Below are 19,827 nucleotides of genomic sequence, written 5' to 3' on the forward strand. Positions count from 1 at the left end.
ATTTTCAGATTAAAAATCCTGAACCAGTAGAGTCTATACAAATATGTTAAAATTTGAAAAACTCTGAAATATTTCTAGTTCCAAGTATTTTGGACCAGGAATACTTAACCAGTATAACAGTATATCCTGGAAGTGTGTTCATAAGAAATGATGTAGCTATTTCTTATTCTTTTTTCTTACAGCTACATTCTGTTCCATTTATGGATGTACCATTGTTTATCCTACTCCTGGGCTCTGGTTATTTTCAGTCTTTTGATATTACAAACTGTGCCACAGTACTCAGGCCATTTTACTTTCATACAGATGTATATTTAGGATAGATCCCCAGAAACAGGATTGCTCACTCAAAAGGGGATTTATTTATAATTTGAGTAGATATTACCAGAATCCCTTGTCAACTTGAACTGTTTTGAAACTCAGTGATAAGAGGGCTGCCTGTTTCCCTACATCCTAACTAAGTTTCAGATATTTCTTGGTCTGATTGGTATCTTTAACTTGCTTATTGTCTTTTAATGGAGTTTTAATAATAGTCATCATTATCGTTTTGTTCATTACTCTCTACCACCTTTTTTTTCTACCACCTTTTTTTGACCATTGAAATCATTCATTGATCCTTTGGAGTTTGTCAAGGTGTGTCATATGAGATTATGCATCTGATTTTATCTTTTTTGGTACATTGTTGACTAACTAGGTCATTAAATGTTCCAGGTCATTAAAAATTAAGCATTGCTTCTTTGATTAATGATACTGTCTTCACATTAACTAAATTTCCATCTACATTTGAGTCTCTGTTTCTAAAATTTCTTTTGTTTTGTATTCTGTTTATTCATGAATAAATTCTATACTTGTTAAATTTTTTGTGGCTTTTTGGTATATTTTAATATCTGGCAGGTCTAGACTTGTTTTTGCCTCTTGTTTTCCTGAGATCTCTTGACTGTCTTTGCATATTTATTTTTCTGTGTAAACTTTAAAACCAGCTTTCTTTGTCTAGAAATAAGGTTTTTCAAGTTATGATGACAGTTAATTTCCCAGTGAACTGAGGAAGTAATGACATCTTTACGCCATTGAATCTTTTTTTTTTTTTCAATAACGTGGTATGTCTATCGCCATTCAGTTTTCTGTTTCACGTTGATTTTTGCATCAAGGAATATCAAAGTTTTCCTTATGTATAGTTTTGCTTCTTGGTTAGGATATTGATAGAGTACTTTAATTGTTTCTGTTGTAAATGAGCATTCCATTTTAGCATGTGTGTGAACTAATTGTTTTTACATGGTTGTGTTTTTTGCCTGCTACTACCCTCTTATTTTTTTTTAATTGTATGTGGTTGTTTTTCTTTTCTCAGAAACATGAAGGTTTATTTAGGAAAGCAGAGGCACATTCAAGGTAGAATATGGGCTATCTCAAGAGTGAGAGACCTTGGAGATAAAACAAGGAATACACATTCAAGATAGAATGTGGGCTATCTTCAGAGGGAGAAAACACCATCGTGTGTTAGTTTTTTCAGTCATACCATTTGTAATAAGTGATAGGTTTGTCCCTACTTTTCCAAATCTTTTTTACCTCTAATATTTTTCTTGCCTAATTGTATTAACTGAAATCTCTGTTATTAAGTAGCAGTGGCTTTATATAAGGGCATTTCTTATCTTGCTTCTAACTCTTGTCAGTGTAGTGTTTCCCTTACTAAGTAAGATACTGATATTGGGGCCAAAATGCACATTTTTTTCATATTAAGAAAGTACCAGTTATTGTTTCATTGATTTTTTTGTATAAATGGATGCTGAATTTTATCAAATGCCTTTTTAGCATCCGCGGCGATGATCATATTAATATTATTTGTCAACTATTTTGGTAAATTTTATCATTAGATTTCTTAATGTAAAACACTTGCATTGTTTGAGTCAGTGCAGCTTGGGCTACAAAGTGCTAGCAGGCTATGTCTGCCTATTCTATTTAATATATTTGCACCATTGTAAGTAGAGTGGTCTGTAGATTTTTGTGCCCTCTTCATCTGTTGATATCATCATTCCATTTGTTTCATGAAAACATAAATTATCTTTTTTCTGCCGTTCTTAAACAGTTTAAGTGGTACGGAATATTTTGGTTTCAAAAGTTTGAGAGAATTATTTTGTAAAATTATTTGATCTTGCATCTTCTGTCATACAATAGACTTTTACAACTTGTTTATTTCTTCTGTGGAAATTGGTTTCTAAAATTTGCATTTTTTCCCGGATTTTGTTTTGATAAATCAGGCTTTCCTTGTATGTTACCCATTTCATCCAGGTTTTTACTTTATTTGAAAACAGTTCTGCATCTTGCTCTATATATTTTCCCTCAGCTTGTGAAATTTTGGCCTCATTGTTAATGTTGTTTAGCTAGTGGCAATTATCTATCATATTTAAACAGAACAGCTTTTGAAATTTATTTCAGTGTACACTTTTTAAAATATATTTTATTTGTTCTAATTAGTTATATCTGACAATGCATTTTGACACATCATACATAAATGGAGTATAACTTCTCACTTGTCTGGTTGTACATGATGTAGAGTTACACAAGTCATGTAATCACATGTGCACATAAGGTAATAATGTCAGCTTACCTTTTTTTAAGTTGTGTTTTTTTTTTTCCTACCTCAGTTTCTGGTTTTAGCTGTTTGATTTCATTTCACTTTCCATAAGGAAAGACTTATTTTTACATTTTCTACCTTTGACATTTGATTCATTTAAAAATTTTTTTTGTAATTTGAATGCTTAACTTTTTCATATGTTTCAGCTAATCACGTAAATGACATGTAGCATTTTTCATTGTTTTTGTTTTATAGGAATTCTATAAATTTGGTTTCTCTTTCCTCTAAGGTGGTTTTAATTTTGACATTTTCAAATGGTAATCGTGTATTTACAGATGAGTCTTGTAATTCCTTAAATATTGGATATGTAAACCAGGCCATGTAAGTCTGTGGTTCAGCCAGAGCCTTTGACTTTGGGTGACCTCCTGGAACCACATTTCTTACTCTTCCTCACTTTGTCTCCTTCCTTTCTTCCTTGACTCCCTCCTTCCATGTGGATGTGTGTGTGCACATGTACATAGTCTTTTAGCCGTTGAGGTAACAGATTTAAAAGCTTATTCCTTTGTCTTCACTGTGAGACAGACCGTCCTATATCATGGAAACGGTACTCTTTAAAATGAAATGTAATTGGAAATTGATTTTTATTAAAACATGTTTAATAAATAATGCTTTTGCTACTTTTTTAAGGGAAGTATTTTAGTGAAAGAAAAATAACATTTTTAAAATTAGTGTACCTTTCTCAGTAGTTAACATGAACAATATTTAAAGATTTCTGGTGAGCAATATGCTTTTTTGGGGAGACTTTGTGTTCATAGCTGTTGCTGAATAATAAATTAAATGGTATGTTTACATGTTTTGTATATCAATATTAGAATATAAGATACAAAAAGCTAATCATAAATTCAAAAATATGAATAGAAGCATTAGATTCTTTTTAAAGTGTAATTAGTTTATTTTTTTCAAAGTGTAATTAATTTGAATGAGAAGTTTACTTTAGGAAGCATTTTTCTAGATCACTGATTAGATATATAATCCATATAAGATCTGACGTTACCTTCAATTGAAGGTGCCACCTCAGTTTTTTTTTTTTTAAAGACAGATTTCTGAAAATGTGTTTTTATGAAATTCAGGAAAAGAGAAAGATTCCTGTGTTTCCCAATGGATCTGCCCCTGTATCTGGTGATACTCCCAAGGAGGCTGCTCATCATGCTGGACCTGAGCTGCAGAGGACTGGACGGTGGGTACAAATACTGACATCTTTTTGAAATTAGGGATTGATTTGATGAAAAACATGAACATTTTGTTTTTCTTTCCAACTATTTGGAACCTAATATTATACAGACTTTCATGTTTTTAAAAATGTATATTATTGTATAAGGTCTATAGTATTAAGAAAATTTTACATGCATTTAAAATAATTTTAATAGTATGTACCAAACTTCAGTTTAAGATGTAAATAATATACCATATATTCAGAAATTGCAGTTACCTGATATATAGGTTAATTTTCATTGCCCCTACAGGAGGTTATTAATGAAGGTTTAGAGTCCATATAGAGTTTACTGTATCACATTTGGGGAAGAGGAATTATAATGAATGATTTTTGTATTATGCATAGATTTTATTTATATATATATATATATATATATATGCATGTATATATAAAATACCATGAGATACTATAAAATTAAATGGATAAATATAATTAAATCATGGTAATGAAACTGGAAACCTTGTTAGAAAAATTTAAAAATTAACTTTTGGAGTAAAGAATAGAAATGTTGCCAGGTATAAACATCTTTGCAATGTTTTAAAATATTTTGTAGAAGTAGGTAAATGTTGTGGTATTTCCATACATGTGGGTATTGATGCTGTTTTGTCTGCTGGGGATCAGCGTGGAACTAAAAAATCTTGAATCTTAAAATCTTTGCTTATGAAACTAGGAAATCATATATAGACACTGTAATAGGGATTTCGATGTCATGTCTTAAAGCGTACTATGTAAAAGAAAAATAATGGGCATACTGGGTATAGACTAAACTCACAACTGATTCATTGACTAATGAAATGTATTAGTTTCTATGAATATGATAGAGAATAAAACACCATTGCTGACAGACATTGCTGGTCTATTAGTTATCATTTCTTTGAACTTCAAATGGAGATAGGGTTATTCCCTGAGAAAAACTGAATTAGATCCCCATTGATATCATAGTCACCTGAGATCCCCTATAAGCCATCTGTTAAATAACCAGTTATTGATTTGATGTTATAGATTCATTGGCATCTTTTTATTGCAAGCTGATTTTCCTTGCTGTCAGATTATTTATAGAATAATTTCTAACACTTGTCAAGGTGTGTTTAGGATTATTTCACTATCAGCTTTAAAATAATTAGAATGATAAAAGCTCAAAACATCCAAAACATTTGAAAGTTTTCAATTAATTTTCTAATTAATTATAAAAAATTGTCTTGCAGTTGATATTTGAATTATTACCTATTTTATGACATAGAACTTTTTTGAATTACGGATTGAGTCACTAGTATCTATTGAGTGTTTCTATTATCCCCCAAGCAGTATTTTAGACAATGGAGATAGGGTAGTAAACAAGAAAAAGTCCCTGCCTTTCATGGAGCTTATATTTTGGGGGGATATTTTCAAATTAGATGTATCTAGAAGTTTGATTTTTTTTTTTTTTCCCCTTCTCCTAGTATGGAGGTTGAACCTGGAACTGCTCTACCACTGGGCTACATCCTCAGCCCTATGCATTTTTTGATGTTTTAATATAAATTATAGATTTTAATCTCATGTTTTAAAAACAATCTCGTAATTTTATTAATACATGTACTAGTTTGACTACATATATAATACACTTAGTATACTGAAATAGCTTTTTAAGTTTTATCCCTAGACAGAAATAATTGAAGCACAAATTTTTGAAAGTTATTATCATTTAATTAATAACTATTTGTGCAACTAAGTACAGCATCCTACATTCATTTTAAAGGGTATTTGGATTATAATTGCTTTCTTTGTATTTCTAACAGTATAATATAATATATAATATAGACACTAACGAGTAGAATTGCTTATGCACATTTTCATGAATGGCTAGGTTTTGTTTATTGTATATTTCCTTGCACAGTTGTGTCCAAAGTTACATTTACTCATATACAATCATTGCCTGCAGTCTTGTCAGTATATAGTCCATAAAATAATGTCTATGTCTCTTTTAGCTTAATGAGATCTCTTTCCTCTATCATCAGTAGATTGAATGAGTGTATCTTCTATAAATTATACTGTTAAGTTGGATTTAAATTTTTGTTGAGAAAACACTAGGCACCAGCAGTTTTATGTAGCCCATAGTTTTAGTTTGAACTAGCTAGAATCCTCTAGTGTACAGTTTGACGAGTTTCATCTCACCTATTTAGGCTTTTTGGTGGTTTGATACTTGACATCAAAAGGAAAGCACCTTTTTTCTTGAGTGACTTCAAGGATGCATTAAGCCTGCAGTGCCTGGCCTCGATTCTTTTCCTATACTGTGCCTGTATGTCTCCTGTAATCACTTTTGGAGGGCTGCTTGGAGAAGCTACAGAAGGCAGAATAGTGAGTACCAAGATTGGTAGTGGCCAGGCTCTTAGCTCTTCAGAGGCAAGTGTCTGTATGCATTTGTCTCACTATTGGTACTTTTATTTGAAGAGTCTACCCACAGCATGATTAACCTGTCCCAAAGCAGACTTCCCCCAAAGGTAATTGCTGTGGAAAACATGGGGGAGCCATTTGAACAGGAGAAGATGCACAGTTGAGGTAAAAAACAAAAAAAAAAACAAAAAAAAACAAAAAAACCAACAACAGAATCTTATCCTGCATTGCTGGATGGAATGGTTTATAAATTGAGTAAAAGGCTTGCATTGTCTTCTGGGGGGGGTGGATTGTGGGGGGTTGTGGGTGGGGGAATTTATCAGTGGGGCTACTTCACCCTGTGAGGTATTGTAAGATTAGTTAGAGTCTTATGATTAATGTGAATCCATCAGCCCAGGCTGATAGGCCCACGCTAGACTGTTTGGAAGAATAGAATGTAATTGTAGAAATGATAGATTTTTGAAGTGACTTTTAATTTTGCTATTAATAAATCTGTGTGAAAGTAGCAAAGGCTTTTATTTGGAAAATATAATTAAAAGTTGCCTCTGTCTTTTGATATGACTAAAATGAAATTTTTGATGTTTTTCTGTACTTGAAATACTGTATTAGGAGTTGTGGTACTTTGTAAAATTTTGAAAGCATTTTTTTTGAGGGGAGGGGTTCATGTATTTTAATGACCTTAAAATGAGATGATTTATAATTTTAAATATATTTTATTTAATAATATTTACTCTTGAATTAAAATTTATATTTTTATAGATAAAAGTTAAAAAATATCCAAAGCTGAGTAATGATAATTATTCATTTGAAAGTGTTTCATTACCTGAGCACAAGATAAAGCCGAAAACTGAAATTTTCATGCAACTCTGAATTTATTTTTGATTATTTAGATTCTTCTTACCTTATTCTCTAATCACTATATCAAAAGCACATATTTTTAGTAAGTTGCTTTAAATTCTGTCACAAATTGTACATGTAACTGCTGGTCCTTGTGGAAATGTTTTTTATCTGTTACCCTCATGGAAGTGCTGCTTCTTGCTCATGGACTGTCACTACCTGCCCATCTCCTTCTGCTGTTTGATACCATGTGCATGTGATGTGTGTTAGGCACTATAGGAGGGCAGACAAATATAAAAGCATGTGTCTCCTGTCCTCAAGGATGCTTACCTAAGTGGAGGAGAAAGATAATATAAACATTGTTCCTAAGCTGTGGTATGCTGTGCCACTCAAGCTGTGGGAGTTGGAGTAAGATTAATAGAAAAACAGGAGTATTATGTATTTGTTTTCATTTGCTTTGTTAGAACTTTAGGTAGAAATGGACATTTTAGGAGGTACAGTTTCAGATTTGTAAAGTGGTAAAGAAGGAAATGTAAAGATTGGGGAACCATTTATATATAAATGAAGTTTGAAACTGATACTAGAGGAGATTAACAAGGGCGATAATTTATAGGGAGAGGAGGAGAAGGAAAAGTGGTAAGTAACCTAGATTTGTGAAATGAAGGAGAGGTGAGGTGGAGGGGTAGGATGGGAGAGGAAAATGTCCCAACAGATTGGACACAGGTACCAGAGCCCTAGAAAAGAAATGAGGATGGCATAATTCTGCAGAAGCCAAACTAAAGGTTTTGAGGACGGGGTGTGGGGTGTTCAATGAGTTAGTTCAGTTATAAAGGAGAGCAGTAGAGAGGTGTTATGTCTATGAGGAGGGCTTTTGATGGGCAAAGTGCAAACTTAAAGAGTGTACTAGAGAAGACATTGCAGTGGGGCTGTGATTTCGTAAGGGAAAGGTGGGTTTTAGTTTGGGAATGAACAGACGTTCAAGACTTAGAAAAAAATAGGTCTGGGTAAAGGAAAGTTTTGCTTTTGTAACTATGGCAGTGAGAAACCAAGGGTTTGAGGTGCCACCATCTGCTTTGTAAACCAAGGTTGAGGGAGGGAAACCTTAATTTTGTGCCCATTTGCTCCTATTAACTTTTTAAAATTTGTTATCCTCTTCTCAGTTTCTCTTTTCCTCAATAGCATTTACACATTTTCCCCTTAAGCTTTACCAAAATTCATTCCTAAATATTTTGTGGGGGCTTACCAGCATCTTTTAGCACAAACTGGTTTCCCATATGCAAGAAAATCAGTTATCTCATATAGTTAACAAATACGAATGTTTCTCCTTCATGTTGCCAAGAGATGAATTTATATGTTACATCCTGTTTTTATTCTGATAGTTGGATTATAATTTTGTTGTCTTCTGTTACTTTGTGATTCTGATTTTGAAAGAATCTATTACATTTGATAATGAAAATTCCTATACCATTTATTTAGTACATTCCAGGTACCATATACTGTGCTCGCTAGGTGTTTCTACAGATACCACGTAAGATCTCTTAGTTATCATCACCTCCCATTTAAAAATGAGAAAGCTTTGGCTTGCTAAGGTTGTGGTATAGCCAGAGCTCAATGACTGGCAGTAACCAGTCTTCCACTTTGTACCTGGTTCTGAAGCCCTGTTCTCTTTGCCTGCTGCCATGCTTCCTCTCATTTCAGGAGTGTTGTCTTGAAAGCTTCTTTTCTTGCTTTTACCAATTATGGGCTTTTCCTCTCTGTGTAGTACATCCCTCTTGGCCTTGGTGTTTGTGAATGGTAAACTATTCTTTCTTTCTGATCCCTTCTCTTTGTCTAGTGGCATGGTGTATCATCACCCCTTACCATCTCATAACCTAATTAGTTAGGATGTTATGGTGGTGGTACATTTTCTCTCTCTCTTTTTTCTTGGCCAGACTTTAATGATAAAGATACTTCCTCATTTATGGTTGGTATGAATCTTTAGAGATTTTGTTTATGTTAAGTATGTCATTTTTGATACCAATTGATTAAACCTGTCAGAGTAATTTAAAATATGAAATTTGCTTGAAAAATAGGGTCACACGTTAATTTATCTATTTCAAAGATTCTTTTTTGTAGCTCTGTGTTGAGCATTTAAATGTTTTAATACTCAATATAGAGGTTTTGTGTTTTTTAATGAACTATTTCAGACATTCCAGAAATATTAAAAAATGCACATCTTTAGATAGAGTTGAAGCCCTCATGTATATCTCCTCCATTTGCTATTTGCATTTCACACTATTGTTTTGAATTAAGAATGATTGCAAAAAGTTCATTTCTAAATATGCCAAAAGAAATCCACTTTCTCTGTGTGTTTGAAAAGTATTTGTAGTTTTCTGTAATAAAATTTTAATTTTAAGATATAAGGTTGCACTTCCTTTATATAACTCCTTTGTATTCTTATTTTACAGATGTCTAACATAGTAGGTTAGAAATATGTTTATGATGTATTGCTTCTATTCATTTCTTCTTTCCTTGAACAGAGTGCAATAGAGTCTCTCTTTGGAGCATCATTAACTGGGATTGCCTATTCATTGTTTGCTGGGCAACCTCTAACAATACTGGGGAGCACAGGTCCAGTTCTAGTGTTTGAAAAAATTTTATTTAAATTCTGCAGGTAAGTAGTAGTTCTCTACTCATCACGTGTATTCACATATATGTACAATTATATTTTATAATGTTTATTAACTTAGCTGCTGAAAAAGTTCTGATCAACATATGCATTTTTAGTTTGGGGGGCTATACTGTGGTTGACCCCACCAAGGCTCCCACTACCATCCCCACCTCAGTTACTTAGAGTTGAGGAAAATAATATTGCCCATTAATGCAAAATCAATGTATTTGGGTACTGATAAGCAGATCCTAAAAATCCTTTGTCCTAGCAAATTTAAATTGATAAGATATTTATCTGAACTGTTTGTTAGGCAATATGTTCTTATTATATAGGAAGTTTGAAAAAGGTAACTTGACCAGTCAGTCCTGTTTTAACAGATGAGAGATTGAAGCAATCAGAGTGAAGTGTTAGTTTCCACTAACACTAGGTCATTTATGGTGTGCTTTGAGTTTGAAAGGGCCAATACTGTCTTTTTATGACGTAAATGCAGTTGAATATTTTAGCATGAAACAACTTGATGCTTTTAAATAATTGATTTATCTAACTCTTGTTCTGATTTTTGTACCCACTAAACAAACTGACGCTAATTCTAATCTGGATGCTACATAGACTCATAGAGAATGAAGTGACTTGAAATATAGACTCTGATAGTAGTTTCTAATTTGAAATTTAAGGAAAGAAATCACTTTTCTGTGGTAATAATGGTGGGAGAGGAGGTAGTGGTGGTGATGGCAGGATGTTGGAATTGTGGGTGTCTTTTCTGTATTGACATGTGTACCGTATAGGTCTTCAGAGGGCGTCAGGTATACAATTGTTCTTATGTCATTTACTTCCCATAATTGATTCCCAAAGTGAGATCTGTTAATTTTGAAATATTTATTGCTTAATAGATGTGTACAGTAAATCTTTTATATAAACATAATAAGCAATAAGTCTTCATTTAGTTGAAGCAGAAAAACACATAGAGCATTATCTAGTCATTAGTCATTTTATAATTCCTTCTTTTTTTTTAGGAATCATATTTTTATTCTTGTTCTTTTTGTTCTTATTGCTTATTATGAAAAACTTAAGGTACAAGTACTGTTCCTCATATATGTTGATCATGTCCACATTTTTATTTCTGAACAGAGATTATCACCTTTCCTATCTGTCTTTAAGAACCAGTATTGGTCTGTGGACTTCTTTCTTGTGCATTGTTTTGGTTGCAACAGATGCAAGCAGCCTTGTGTGTTACATTACTCGGTTTACAGAAGAGGCTTTTGCAGCTCTCATTTGCATCATATTCATCTATGAAGCTTTGGAGAAGCTCTTTCATTTAGGAGAACTATATGCATTTAATATGCACAACAACTTAGATAAACTGACCAGCTACTCGTAAGTGCTTCTGTTTCTCGCTTATATATATTTTTTCTTTTTATTGTAAACAAATGGGATACATGTTGTTTCTCTGTTTGTACATGGCGTAAAGGCATACCATTTGTGTAATCATAAATTTACATAGGGTAATGTTGTTTGATTCATTCTATTATTTTTTCCTTTCCCCCCACCCCTCCCACCCCTCTTTTCCCTCTATACAGTCCTTCCTTCCTCCATTCTTGCCCCCCTCCCTAACCCTAACTCTAACCCTAACACTAACCCCTCCCACCCCCCATTATGTGTCATCATCCACTTATTAGCGATATCATTCGTCCTTTGGTTTTTTGAGATTGGCTTATCTCACTTAGCATGATATTCTCCAATTTCATCCATTTGCCTGCAAATGCCATAATTTTATCATTCTTTATGGCTGAGTAATATTCCATTGTGTGTGTGTGTGTATATATATATATATATATATATATATATATATATATATACACACCACAGTTTCTTTATCCATTCATCAATTGAAGGACATCTAGGTTGGTTCCACAATCTGGCTATTGTGAACTGAGCAGCTATGAACATTGATGTGGCTGTATCTCTGTAGTATGCTGATTTTAAGTCCTTTGGGTATAGGCCAAGGAGTGGGATAGCTGGGTCAAATGGTGGTTCCATTCCAAGTTTTCTAAGGAGTCTCCACACTGCTTTCCAGAGGGGCTGCACTAATTTGCAGCCCCACCAGCAATGTATGAGTGTACCTTTCTCCCCACATCCTCGCCAACACCTGTTGTTGCTTGTATTCTTGATAATCGCCATTCTAATTGGGGTGAGATGGAATCTTAGGGTGGTTTTGATTTGCATTTCTCTTATTACTAGAGATGTTGAACATTTTTCCATATGTTTGTTGATTGCTTGTAGATCTTCTTCTATGAAGTGTCTGTTCATTTCCTTAGCCCATTTGTCGATTGGATTATTTGCATTCTTGGTGTAGAGTTTTTTGAGTTCTTTATAGATTCTAGAGATCAGTGCTCTATCTGAAGTATGATTGGCAAAGATTTTCTCCCACTCTGTAGGCTCTTTCTTCGCATTGCTGATAGTTTCCTTTGCTGAGAGAAAGCTTTTTAGTTTGAATCTATCCCAGTTATTGATTCTTGCTTTTATTTCTTGTGCTATGGGAGTCCTGTTGAGGAAGTCTGGTCCTAAGCCGACATGTTGAAGCTCTGGACCTACTTTTTCTTCTATAAGATGCAAGGTCTCTGGTCTGATTCCGAGGTCCTTAATCCATTTTGAGTTTAGTTTCATGCATGGTGAGAGATATGGGTTTAGTTTCATTCTGTTGCATATGGATTTCTCGCTTATATTAAAAAATATTTTGCCAAGGTGTTAGAAAAGAAAGTGCCTAAGAAAATGCCTTTTTTGTTTTCAATGCCCACTATTTCTGGCTACAGCTACCAGCCATGTAGTAGTTGATATGTTTGTTTCAGGTGAGATTTTGCCAAAGCATCAGTGGACATGAATGTAGTTCATCAAGTTTATTCGTTTGTTCACTGAAATAAATTATATGTGTGTACTTTAGTCTTCCATCTGAATTGGATTGGCCTATTTAAATTTGTTTGGCAATTAGCTTACCATATATTTACTTTAGGCAATAATTTTGGATCTTCAATTCTTTAACCACATCCTATGTGTATTGTAGGATGTGGGATATATTTTTTATGTTTGCACATTCCTCACATTTTGTGTTTTAATTAATTTTTTGAAGCTTTTTATTATATACTGAAGTTTTTGTGGTAGAGTTTTAGTATTTTCATATTGTGTTTAGTGGAGTGTTTTCATTATGATAAGAAAAGCATTAATTAACCCCCAAGATAGTAAAAAAAAATTTTTTTTTAAAAGGAATGAAATGAACATAATCTAAAATTTTAGAATAAAATAGGATTTGAAAAGTAATGTGTAATAATTAAAAAAGTTTTGTTGAATATATTCAGTTAAAAGTAAAGCAAACTGTTAAAACTGGACAGATCAAAGAAGTGCCTCTATTTGTTTTCTTTTACAATCTTGCTTGGTATAAATGTGGTGTTCCATTTGATTGACAGATACAGGGACATGTGGTCATATAAAGTATAAAGGGTGAAGATCTTTTTCCTTCTCCCCACCCAAGACCCAGATCCTGTATTCTTCTATTTTCTTCATACTTTTTCTACCATCTTCCTTTTTTGTCTTTCTAGTACACCCTCAACTTTGATAGATCAAGTAGGGAAGGATATGAAATTCTGTGTAAGAAACTGACCTATTTGAAAACATTAGAGATACTTTGATTCCAAATCTGTTATATGCTGTCTTCTTTACTCTTACATGCTTTACTTTACTTTTTTTTTCCATCTTCTCTCTTTCTATGCACTTTTTTCCCTTGACCTCTGAATGATGGCTTTTATTATTAGTGCCATCTTGTTAGAATAACGTTTCCTGTTAGAATAACATGTAACTGAGTAGTTACATGTGAACTGCATCTACTTAACTTACATCTTGTGAGCATCTTCAAGCACTGTGTTCAGAGTGTTGCTTAATTCTTATAAATATACTAGTAAATGGTGTTATAATACCTTACCCCTTTCTTGTCTGAAGACACTGAGGCTCCTGGAGGTTAAAACTTGCCTTAGATCAGACAACTAGTAAATAATAGCACCTGGGTGGACTCCATATCAATCTTCTCATCTTTTCTTAAACAGTTCATAAATCTAACTGGGAGTATTCATGTTTGTTTTTCATGTCTTAAATTCATCTTTAGAGGTTCATTTGTTATGTGTTTCTACCTTGTTTAGGTAGTTGAAATAGTTCTAAATGTGAACTAAACTCTGATCTTATTTCTCTTAGTACTCTCCTGATGAAAAATTTTTATTTATTTTAGAATGAATCTTAAATTCAGGAAAGGGTTAATATGAGTATTAGGTCTTCTCAGAGCACAAAGAATTAATAGTAATTACTTTTTATTGAGAATAAATACATCTTTTGTGGCAGGGATAGGAGGAGACAGCAATAACTGCTGTGATGATTGAGGAGATAGGATTTAATGGAGAACAATCTTGCCAAACGTGGTATCTTCTTAAAATTTTTATTTTATTTTTTTAATCTTCTTAAATTTTTAAAGAAAATATATGTTCTCCCCCACACACAAGGAATATATTTAACCAGTTTTATTAAGTAAACATTTATGTGAGCTAATTTTATTTATATTACACAAGTCTTATTACATTTTGTTGTTTGATGCGTGTTGTTTCTAGTTTCCATGCTTTGCAACATGGAAAATAGTTAAGAAATTAAAAGCTACCACACTGTGCAGTTGAGTAGTAAAATGTAAGCATGAAATGCATGACTCTTAGTTCACCTGCCATGTCGGCCCCCAGTGGTGCACAACTGTAATCCCATTATGTGGAGAGGCTGAGGCAGGAGGATCACAGTTAAAAGCCAGCCTTGGCAACTTAGTGAGACCTTGTCCCTAAATCAAAAATAAAAAGGGCTAGGGACATGGCTCAGTGGTTGAGTGTCCCTGGTACCCCCAAAATAAATAAATTAATAAATAAAAATTTCACCTACTGTGATTTTTCAGGTGTGTATGTGTTGAACCTCCTGACCCTAGTAATGAAACTCTAGAGCTGTGGAAGAAAGAGAATGTAACAGCACACAGTATTTCCTGGGGAAATCTCACTGTTTCTGTAAGTATATTGCAAAATGGAGGATGCATAAGTATTGTATTAATTTGATTAGTTTTTTCAGATTATACTTATTTTCTTCTTGATCAGTGGATCTGTGGTATGTTTTCAGAATATAGTGTTTTAACCAAATAGGAGGTCCCACTTTTTTGTGTATCATGCACTAAAAATTATAGGCTAAAAAGAATGAAGTTTAGGAGATAAAAAGACTGTATTTCACTTCTAAGATTACTTTAAAAATTATTAAAAAGATGCGAACATACCTGTGAACCTTGTCTAACAACTCAGAGTCTAGTCTGATTCAAGCCTTTAGAAAACAGGAAGGAAAAAGGGCAAAATGTCTTATAAGCATCTGCTATGTACAGGATACTATTATAGGTACTTGTATCCTATCCCTGTTATCCTAGCCCTGTATAATATCCATGGTGTGCTGCTTATGAGTACATAAGTAATACAAGATTGAGAGTTAGGCATAAACATATAAAGTGAAGCTAGCAGTCAGAATTAAAACCAAGATCCTCTGAACTTCTCCTAGTGTTTTTTTTTTTTTTTTTTTTTTTTTTTGGTGAGAGGGGAGGGCATATGGATCCATCCTTTCTCACTAAAGGTGATAGTTAGCCCCTAAATAATCTGAAAAAAATATCACCTGAAATTTTATCCTGTTGGTAACTTAAGACTGTGCCATCTAAACAGTATCCATTTACATGTGTCTAAGTTTAAATAAAATTAATAAAAAGTTTCTCAGTTGACTAGTCACACTTAAAGGTATCCAGTCACCTCATATGACTGTTGGCTTCTGTATTAAACAATGCACATATATAATATTTCCATAATAGGAATTCTAGACAGTACTGAGTTAAAGCAGTATTAATCAATAATCAGCTTAGACTCATGTTTTACTATTTTGTAATTAGTAAGGTTTTTTTTGTTGTGGAAGAGGTATAGTTGATTGAGATACTCAGAGTGACTTTGCTTCCTGAAGAATTTGCTTCCTGATTCCTGATGGGTAGCCTGTCTTGACATTAGAGACACAGGTCTTTCCAGTGCGTTTTTTGATAACCTATTTTTCCAGGTTGGGTGGTGGCTTTGTTTCTTTTTATAGCCTTTAATTCCATGGATGGGGTTTTCTAATCTCAGTACATGGAAATTGAAAATAATAAAATTTTTAACTTTTTCTTTTGATAAACCTGGGTGGTTTTATTTTTATTTTTTAAAATGAGTTATATTTGTTAGAATATATAGAGTTAATGTAGAATTAAGAAAAAGAGGGACTTTAACAAAGGGCACTTGCCTTTAATCTCTGGTGTCTTTCAGTTTTTTTTTTTTCTTCTAAAAGGAAAATCAAGTCAACAGACTTTTATCATTGCATTATGTTATGCTATATTTTGTATTATGTTATCAATTTGGTTAAAGGCACTATTATTTTAATGGTTACTTTATTTCCTCATGAAAGAACATGGTTTTGATTTCTAAGATCTTGAGTTGAGTCAGAAAAGCTAACTACAGTTTTTGTTAACTGATTTCAGTTGAGAACTGCCGCTATATCTCTGTTCAGCATTATAACAGGGTATAATACTAATTTTCTGTCTGCTGCTTTGGTTATAAACTACTTGTTATAGAGATAAAGGAAAGGCAGTAAATTGTGGACCAACAAGAATGCAGAGGAAACATTTCATAATTAATACTCATTATAATTCTTTTACTAAAGGGAATATATAATTGAAGGAAAGGAGGAAATTAGTGAAATACTCTTATTTCAGTGATAAGAGGGACAAGTCATAGCATCTGAACTCAGGTGCTGTCCTACAGTTCATTGATGATGTGTTATATATAGTTTACTTTGCAGTGCCTTTTCTTTCAAACAGAAACATAAAATTGGCATCTTAGAGTCAATGAAGATCATTAATAATTTATTTGATGTTGGAAAATTCCCTCTATTTCCTTCTTTTTCCTCCCCGTTTTTCCAGGAATGTAGAACCTTTCGTGGTGCATTTGTAGGATCAGCATGTAGTCCTCATGGACCTTATATTCCAGATGTGCTCTTTTGGTGTGTCATCTTGTTTTTCACAACATTTTTTCTGTCTTCATTCCTCAAGCAATTTAAGACCAAGCGTTATTTTCCTACCAAGGTAACTGGGATATAATTTTGGGAATTCGGGTAGTCATGTTTTTGGTTTTCATTTTCTTGGTTAATTTCAAAACAGCAGTATATAATTTAAGGTTCATACTTGATGCCAAATAATTATAAGTTACTTAGAGTAAAAAAAAAATGTATGTTACATGTCTGAGCTCACAGTGGGAAGATACTGGTACCACAAGAAAGTGTAGGTTAGTTGTAAATCATGTTCATATTATCTTTTGGAAAGAATTAGGCATAAATGTATATCAGTGGCATTATCAGTAATTAAAAATTCCATTCATACTTTTTGGTGACATTTTGCCTGTGAAAGAGACAAATTATTTAGAAAGGGGAAGTATTTGTGTTCATATTAACATTATCCCTCTAACATAGGTGCGATCGACAATCAGTGACTTTGCTGTGTTTCTCACAATAGTAATAATGGTTGCAATTGACTACCTTGTAGGAGTTCCATCTCCTAAACTTCATGTTCCTGAAAAATTTGAGGTAAGGATTGAAACAAGTGGCTCTTTGTTACTTGGGAATATCAAACTACTTTTAAAATGAGATACTCCTTCCTCAGTACGTGTAGTCTCTTTGAAGAGCTGATGCTTTGAAAGGAAAAATTACATGTGTATTTCTCACATATGAAAAAATGACAATAAAAAAAGTGGTGAGAGTACCTATTTAGGAAGAGTACAAAGCTGGTACATCAAAGCAAATGAAAACATTCATGGTGAAGTGTTGGGAATCCTTTAAAAAATGGACTCTGCTCCCCTGGCTGGATCTCTTAGTGTGTTTTCCAGGGGAAAAGAAGCATCCTTTAAAGAAGTAACCTAAACTTGAATTTATAAAAATGACAATGAGACCCTAGTTAAAATTTCTAGCGGGCCACATTATCTGACAATACTTGGAAAATTCCATATAACGTTTGTAAGCAAAATTGGGAAAAAATAAAATGATTTCTACAAGAAAAATATTTAATGCAAGCCTCATTTGAATTGTTCGCTTTCATTGGCAGACTTATATTCCATTGAACAGCCTGGGTTGGAACTGTGGGGATTAGATGCTGATTTCGGGGGTAAGGAGGTGGGGTGCTGCAATTTGGAGGATTTCGGAGAAAAGAAACACTTTCAAAGGACTCATATAGCCTAGAAATATTGAAAAAAATTGAGAAAAAGTTATGTCATTAATGTATATTTACAGAATAGTTTATTACTCATTGCTATACAATAATATAGAAATTTATTATAAAAAGTTAAAATTTGTCAAAATGTATGCACACAGACTGTATATGCTGCCATTCATAGTGGAGAGATGTAGGTAAATGTAAAGATGGGGTATTGAATCATAATTTTGAAATTTACTGTAGTACCTACTGTACTACCATAAATAATTTTGTTGCCACCTACTGTTGCTCTTGCAGTGAGCTCAAGAGCTGAGCGTCTGTTCAAGCTCCCTGGTACCTCATCATCTCCTTGTGAGCAGTATCTATCTCCAGTAGAATGAATATCATGTAAAACGTGATCTCTAGTGATTATCATGTTTTTCACCATATATAGCACATGAAATTTATTCAGCATGTGCTAATTGTTTGTTATTGGTAAGGCTAGAGCAGGCTCTTAGTAGTTAAGTTTTCGGTGGGGCTAAAGCTTTAACTTTAGCCAGGTGCAGTTGTGCATTCCTATAATCCCAGTGGCTTGGGAGACTGAGACCAGAGAATCAAAAGTTTGAGGCCAACCTTAGCAACTTGGTGAGATGCTGTCTCAAAATAATCCAATTAAAAGGGCTGGGGATGTGGCTCACTGATAAAGCACCCCTGGTTCATTTTTTTTTTTTTTTTTTTTTTTTTTGCGGTACTGGGGATCGAACTCAGGGCCTTGTGCTTGCGAGGCAAGCATTCTACCAGCTGAGCTATCTCCCCAGCCCTCCTGGTTCATTTTTTGGTACCAAAAAAAAAAGTCACAGTCACAACTTGAATTGTTGACCACAAGGAGGTTGGTCCCCCAATCAACCCGATGTTGGACAATTGTCAATTCTGTATTATTATTATTTTTTTCTGGTCTGTCTCTAATTTCTTCTCTCTCCCTCTGTTTCTGATGTAACAGGTAAAGCAACTTTTGAGTTGTGTCACTGGTTACATTTATTTTGTACTTAGTAAATCTCACCTCATGTGGTTGCAGTCATGTGATGGTTTCCTGAGGGCAGTGTAGCTGCATTCACTAGTCTGGGGCCTCCGATCGGATGGCCAAAGTAGTGGGAGTGACTGTCGTCCACATCCCCCACCCCCTCTGCCACATTGCTTCTTGTCTTCAAGAAGCTTAGTTTATCTCGGCTTATTCAACTGCATAATCATCTTAAGATCTGAGAGAATTAAGAGAAGAAGCTGCAGGTTTTCTTGAGGTCAAGACTTGGAAATCAGTGTCACTTTGGCCCTATTTCATGGGTTAAAGTTTTAAGGTCATCCCAGTTTCAAGGGGAAGGGAAATAAATTCTACCTCTAGATATAAAGTGGCTAAGTCACATGGCAGTGGGCATGCTTGTAGAAATGGGAAGAAGCCATTTGGCTATCTTTATAAGTCACTGACTACGCATCCCAAGATTTAATTCAGTTCTTTCCTGTCCCTTAGCATTTCTTGGAATAGACCCAGTCTGTGTTGTGGAAATTTAGTGCAGTAGAGGAATAAAACTTTTTCATTATCTTTAATTTTTTAACAGCCTACTGATCCAAATAGGGGCTGGATCATAAGCCCATTGGGAGATAATCCTTGGTGGACCTTATTAATAGCTGCTATTCCAGCTCTCCTCTGTACCATTCTCATCTTTATGGATCAACAAATTACAGCTGTCATCATAAACAGAAAGGAGCACAAATTAAAGGTGATTTCTAACTTTTGCTTTAAGTGATGTGATTTCTTCAGAGGTTTAAGTTGTTCCCAT

The 19,827-nt window shown here is 33.7% G+C and overlaps 1 protein-coding gene across 10 annotated transcripts in view; it reads left to right on the plus strand.

Moving 5' to 3' along the window:
• Slc4a7 (solute carrier family 4 member 7) overlaps nt 1-19,827 on the plus strand; it is a 100,274-nt gene that overhangs the window by 60,267 nt on the left and 20,180 nt on the right. For all 10 annotated transcript variants that reach the window (XM_047532386.1, XM_047532389.1, XM_047532388.1 and 7 more), the window contains 8 exons: nt 3,697-3,803; nt 5,999-6,173; nt 9,566-9,699; nt 10,825-11,070; nt 14,666-14,771; nt 16,736-16,897; nt 17,281-17,394; nt 19,606-19,767. In XM_047532386.1, the coding sequence (XP_047388342.1) occupies nt 3,697-3,803; nt 5,999-6,173; nt 9,566-9,699; nt 10,825-11,070; nt 14,666-14,771; nt 16,736-16,897; nt 17,281-17,394; nt 19,606-19,767 (1,206 nt within the window). The remainder of the gene's footprint in view (nt 1-3,696; nt 3,804-5,998; nt 6,174-9,565; nt 9,700-10,824; nt 11,071-14,665; nt 14,772-16,735; nt 16,898-17,280; nt 17,395-19,605; nt 19,768-19,827) is intronic.

This window comes from Sciurus carolinensis, chromosome 17, assembly GCF_902686445.1.
Source record: "Sciurus carolinensis chromosome 17, mSciCar1.2, whole genome shotgun sequence".
Taxonomy (NCBI): Eukaryota; Metazoa; Chordata; class Mammalia; order Rodentia; family Sciuridae; genus Sciurus; species Sciurus carolinensis.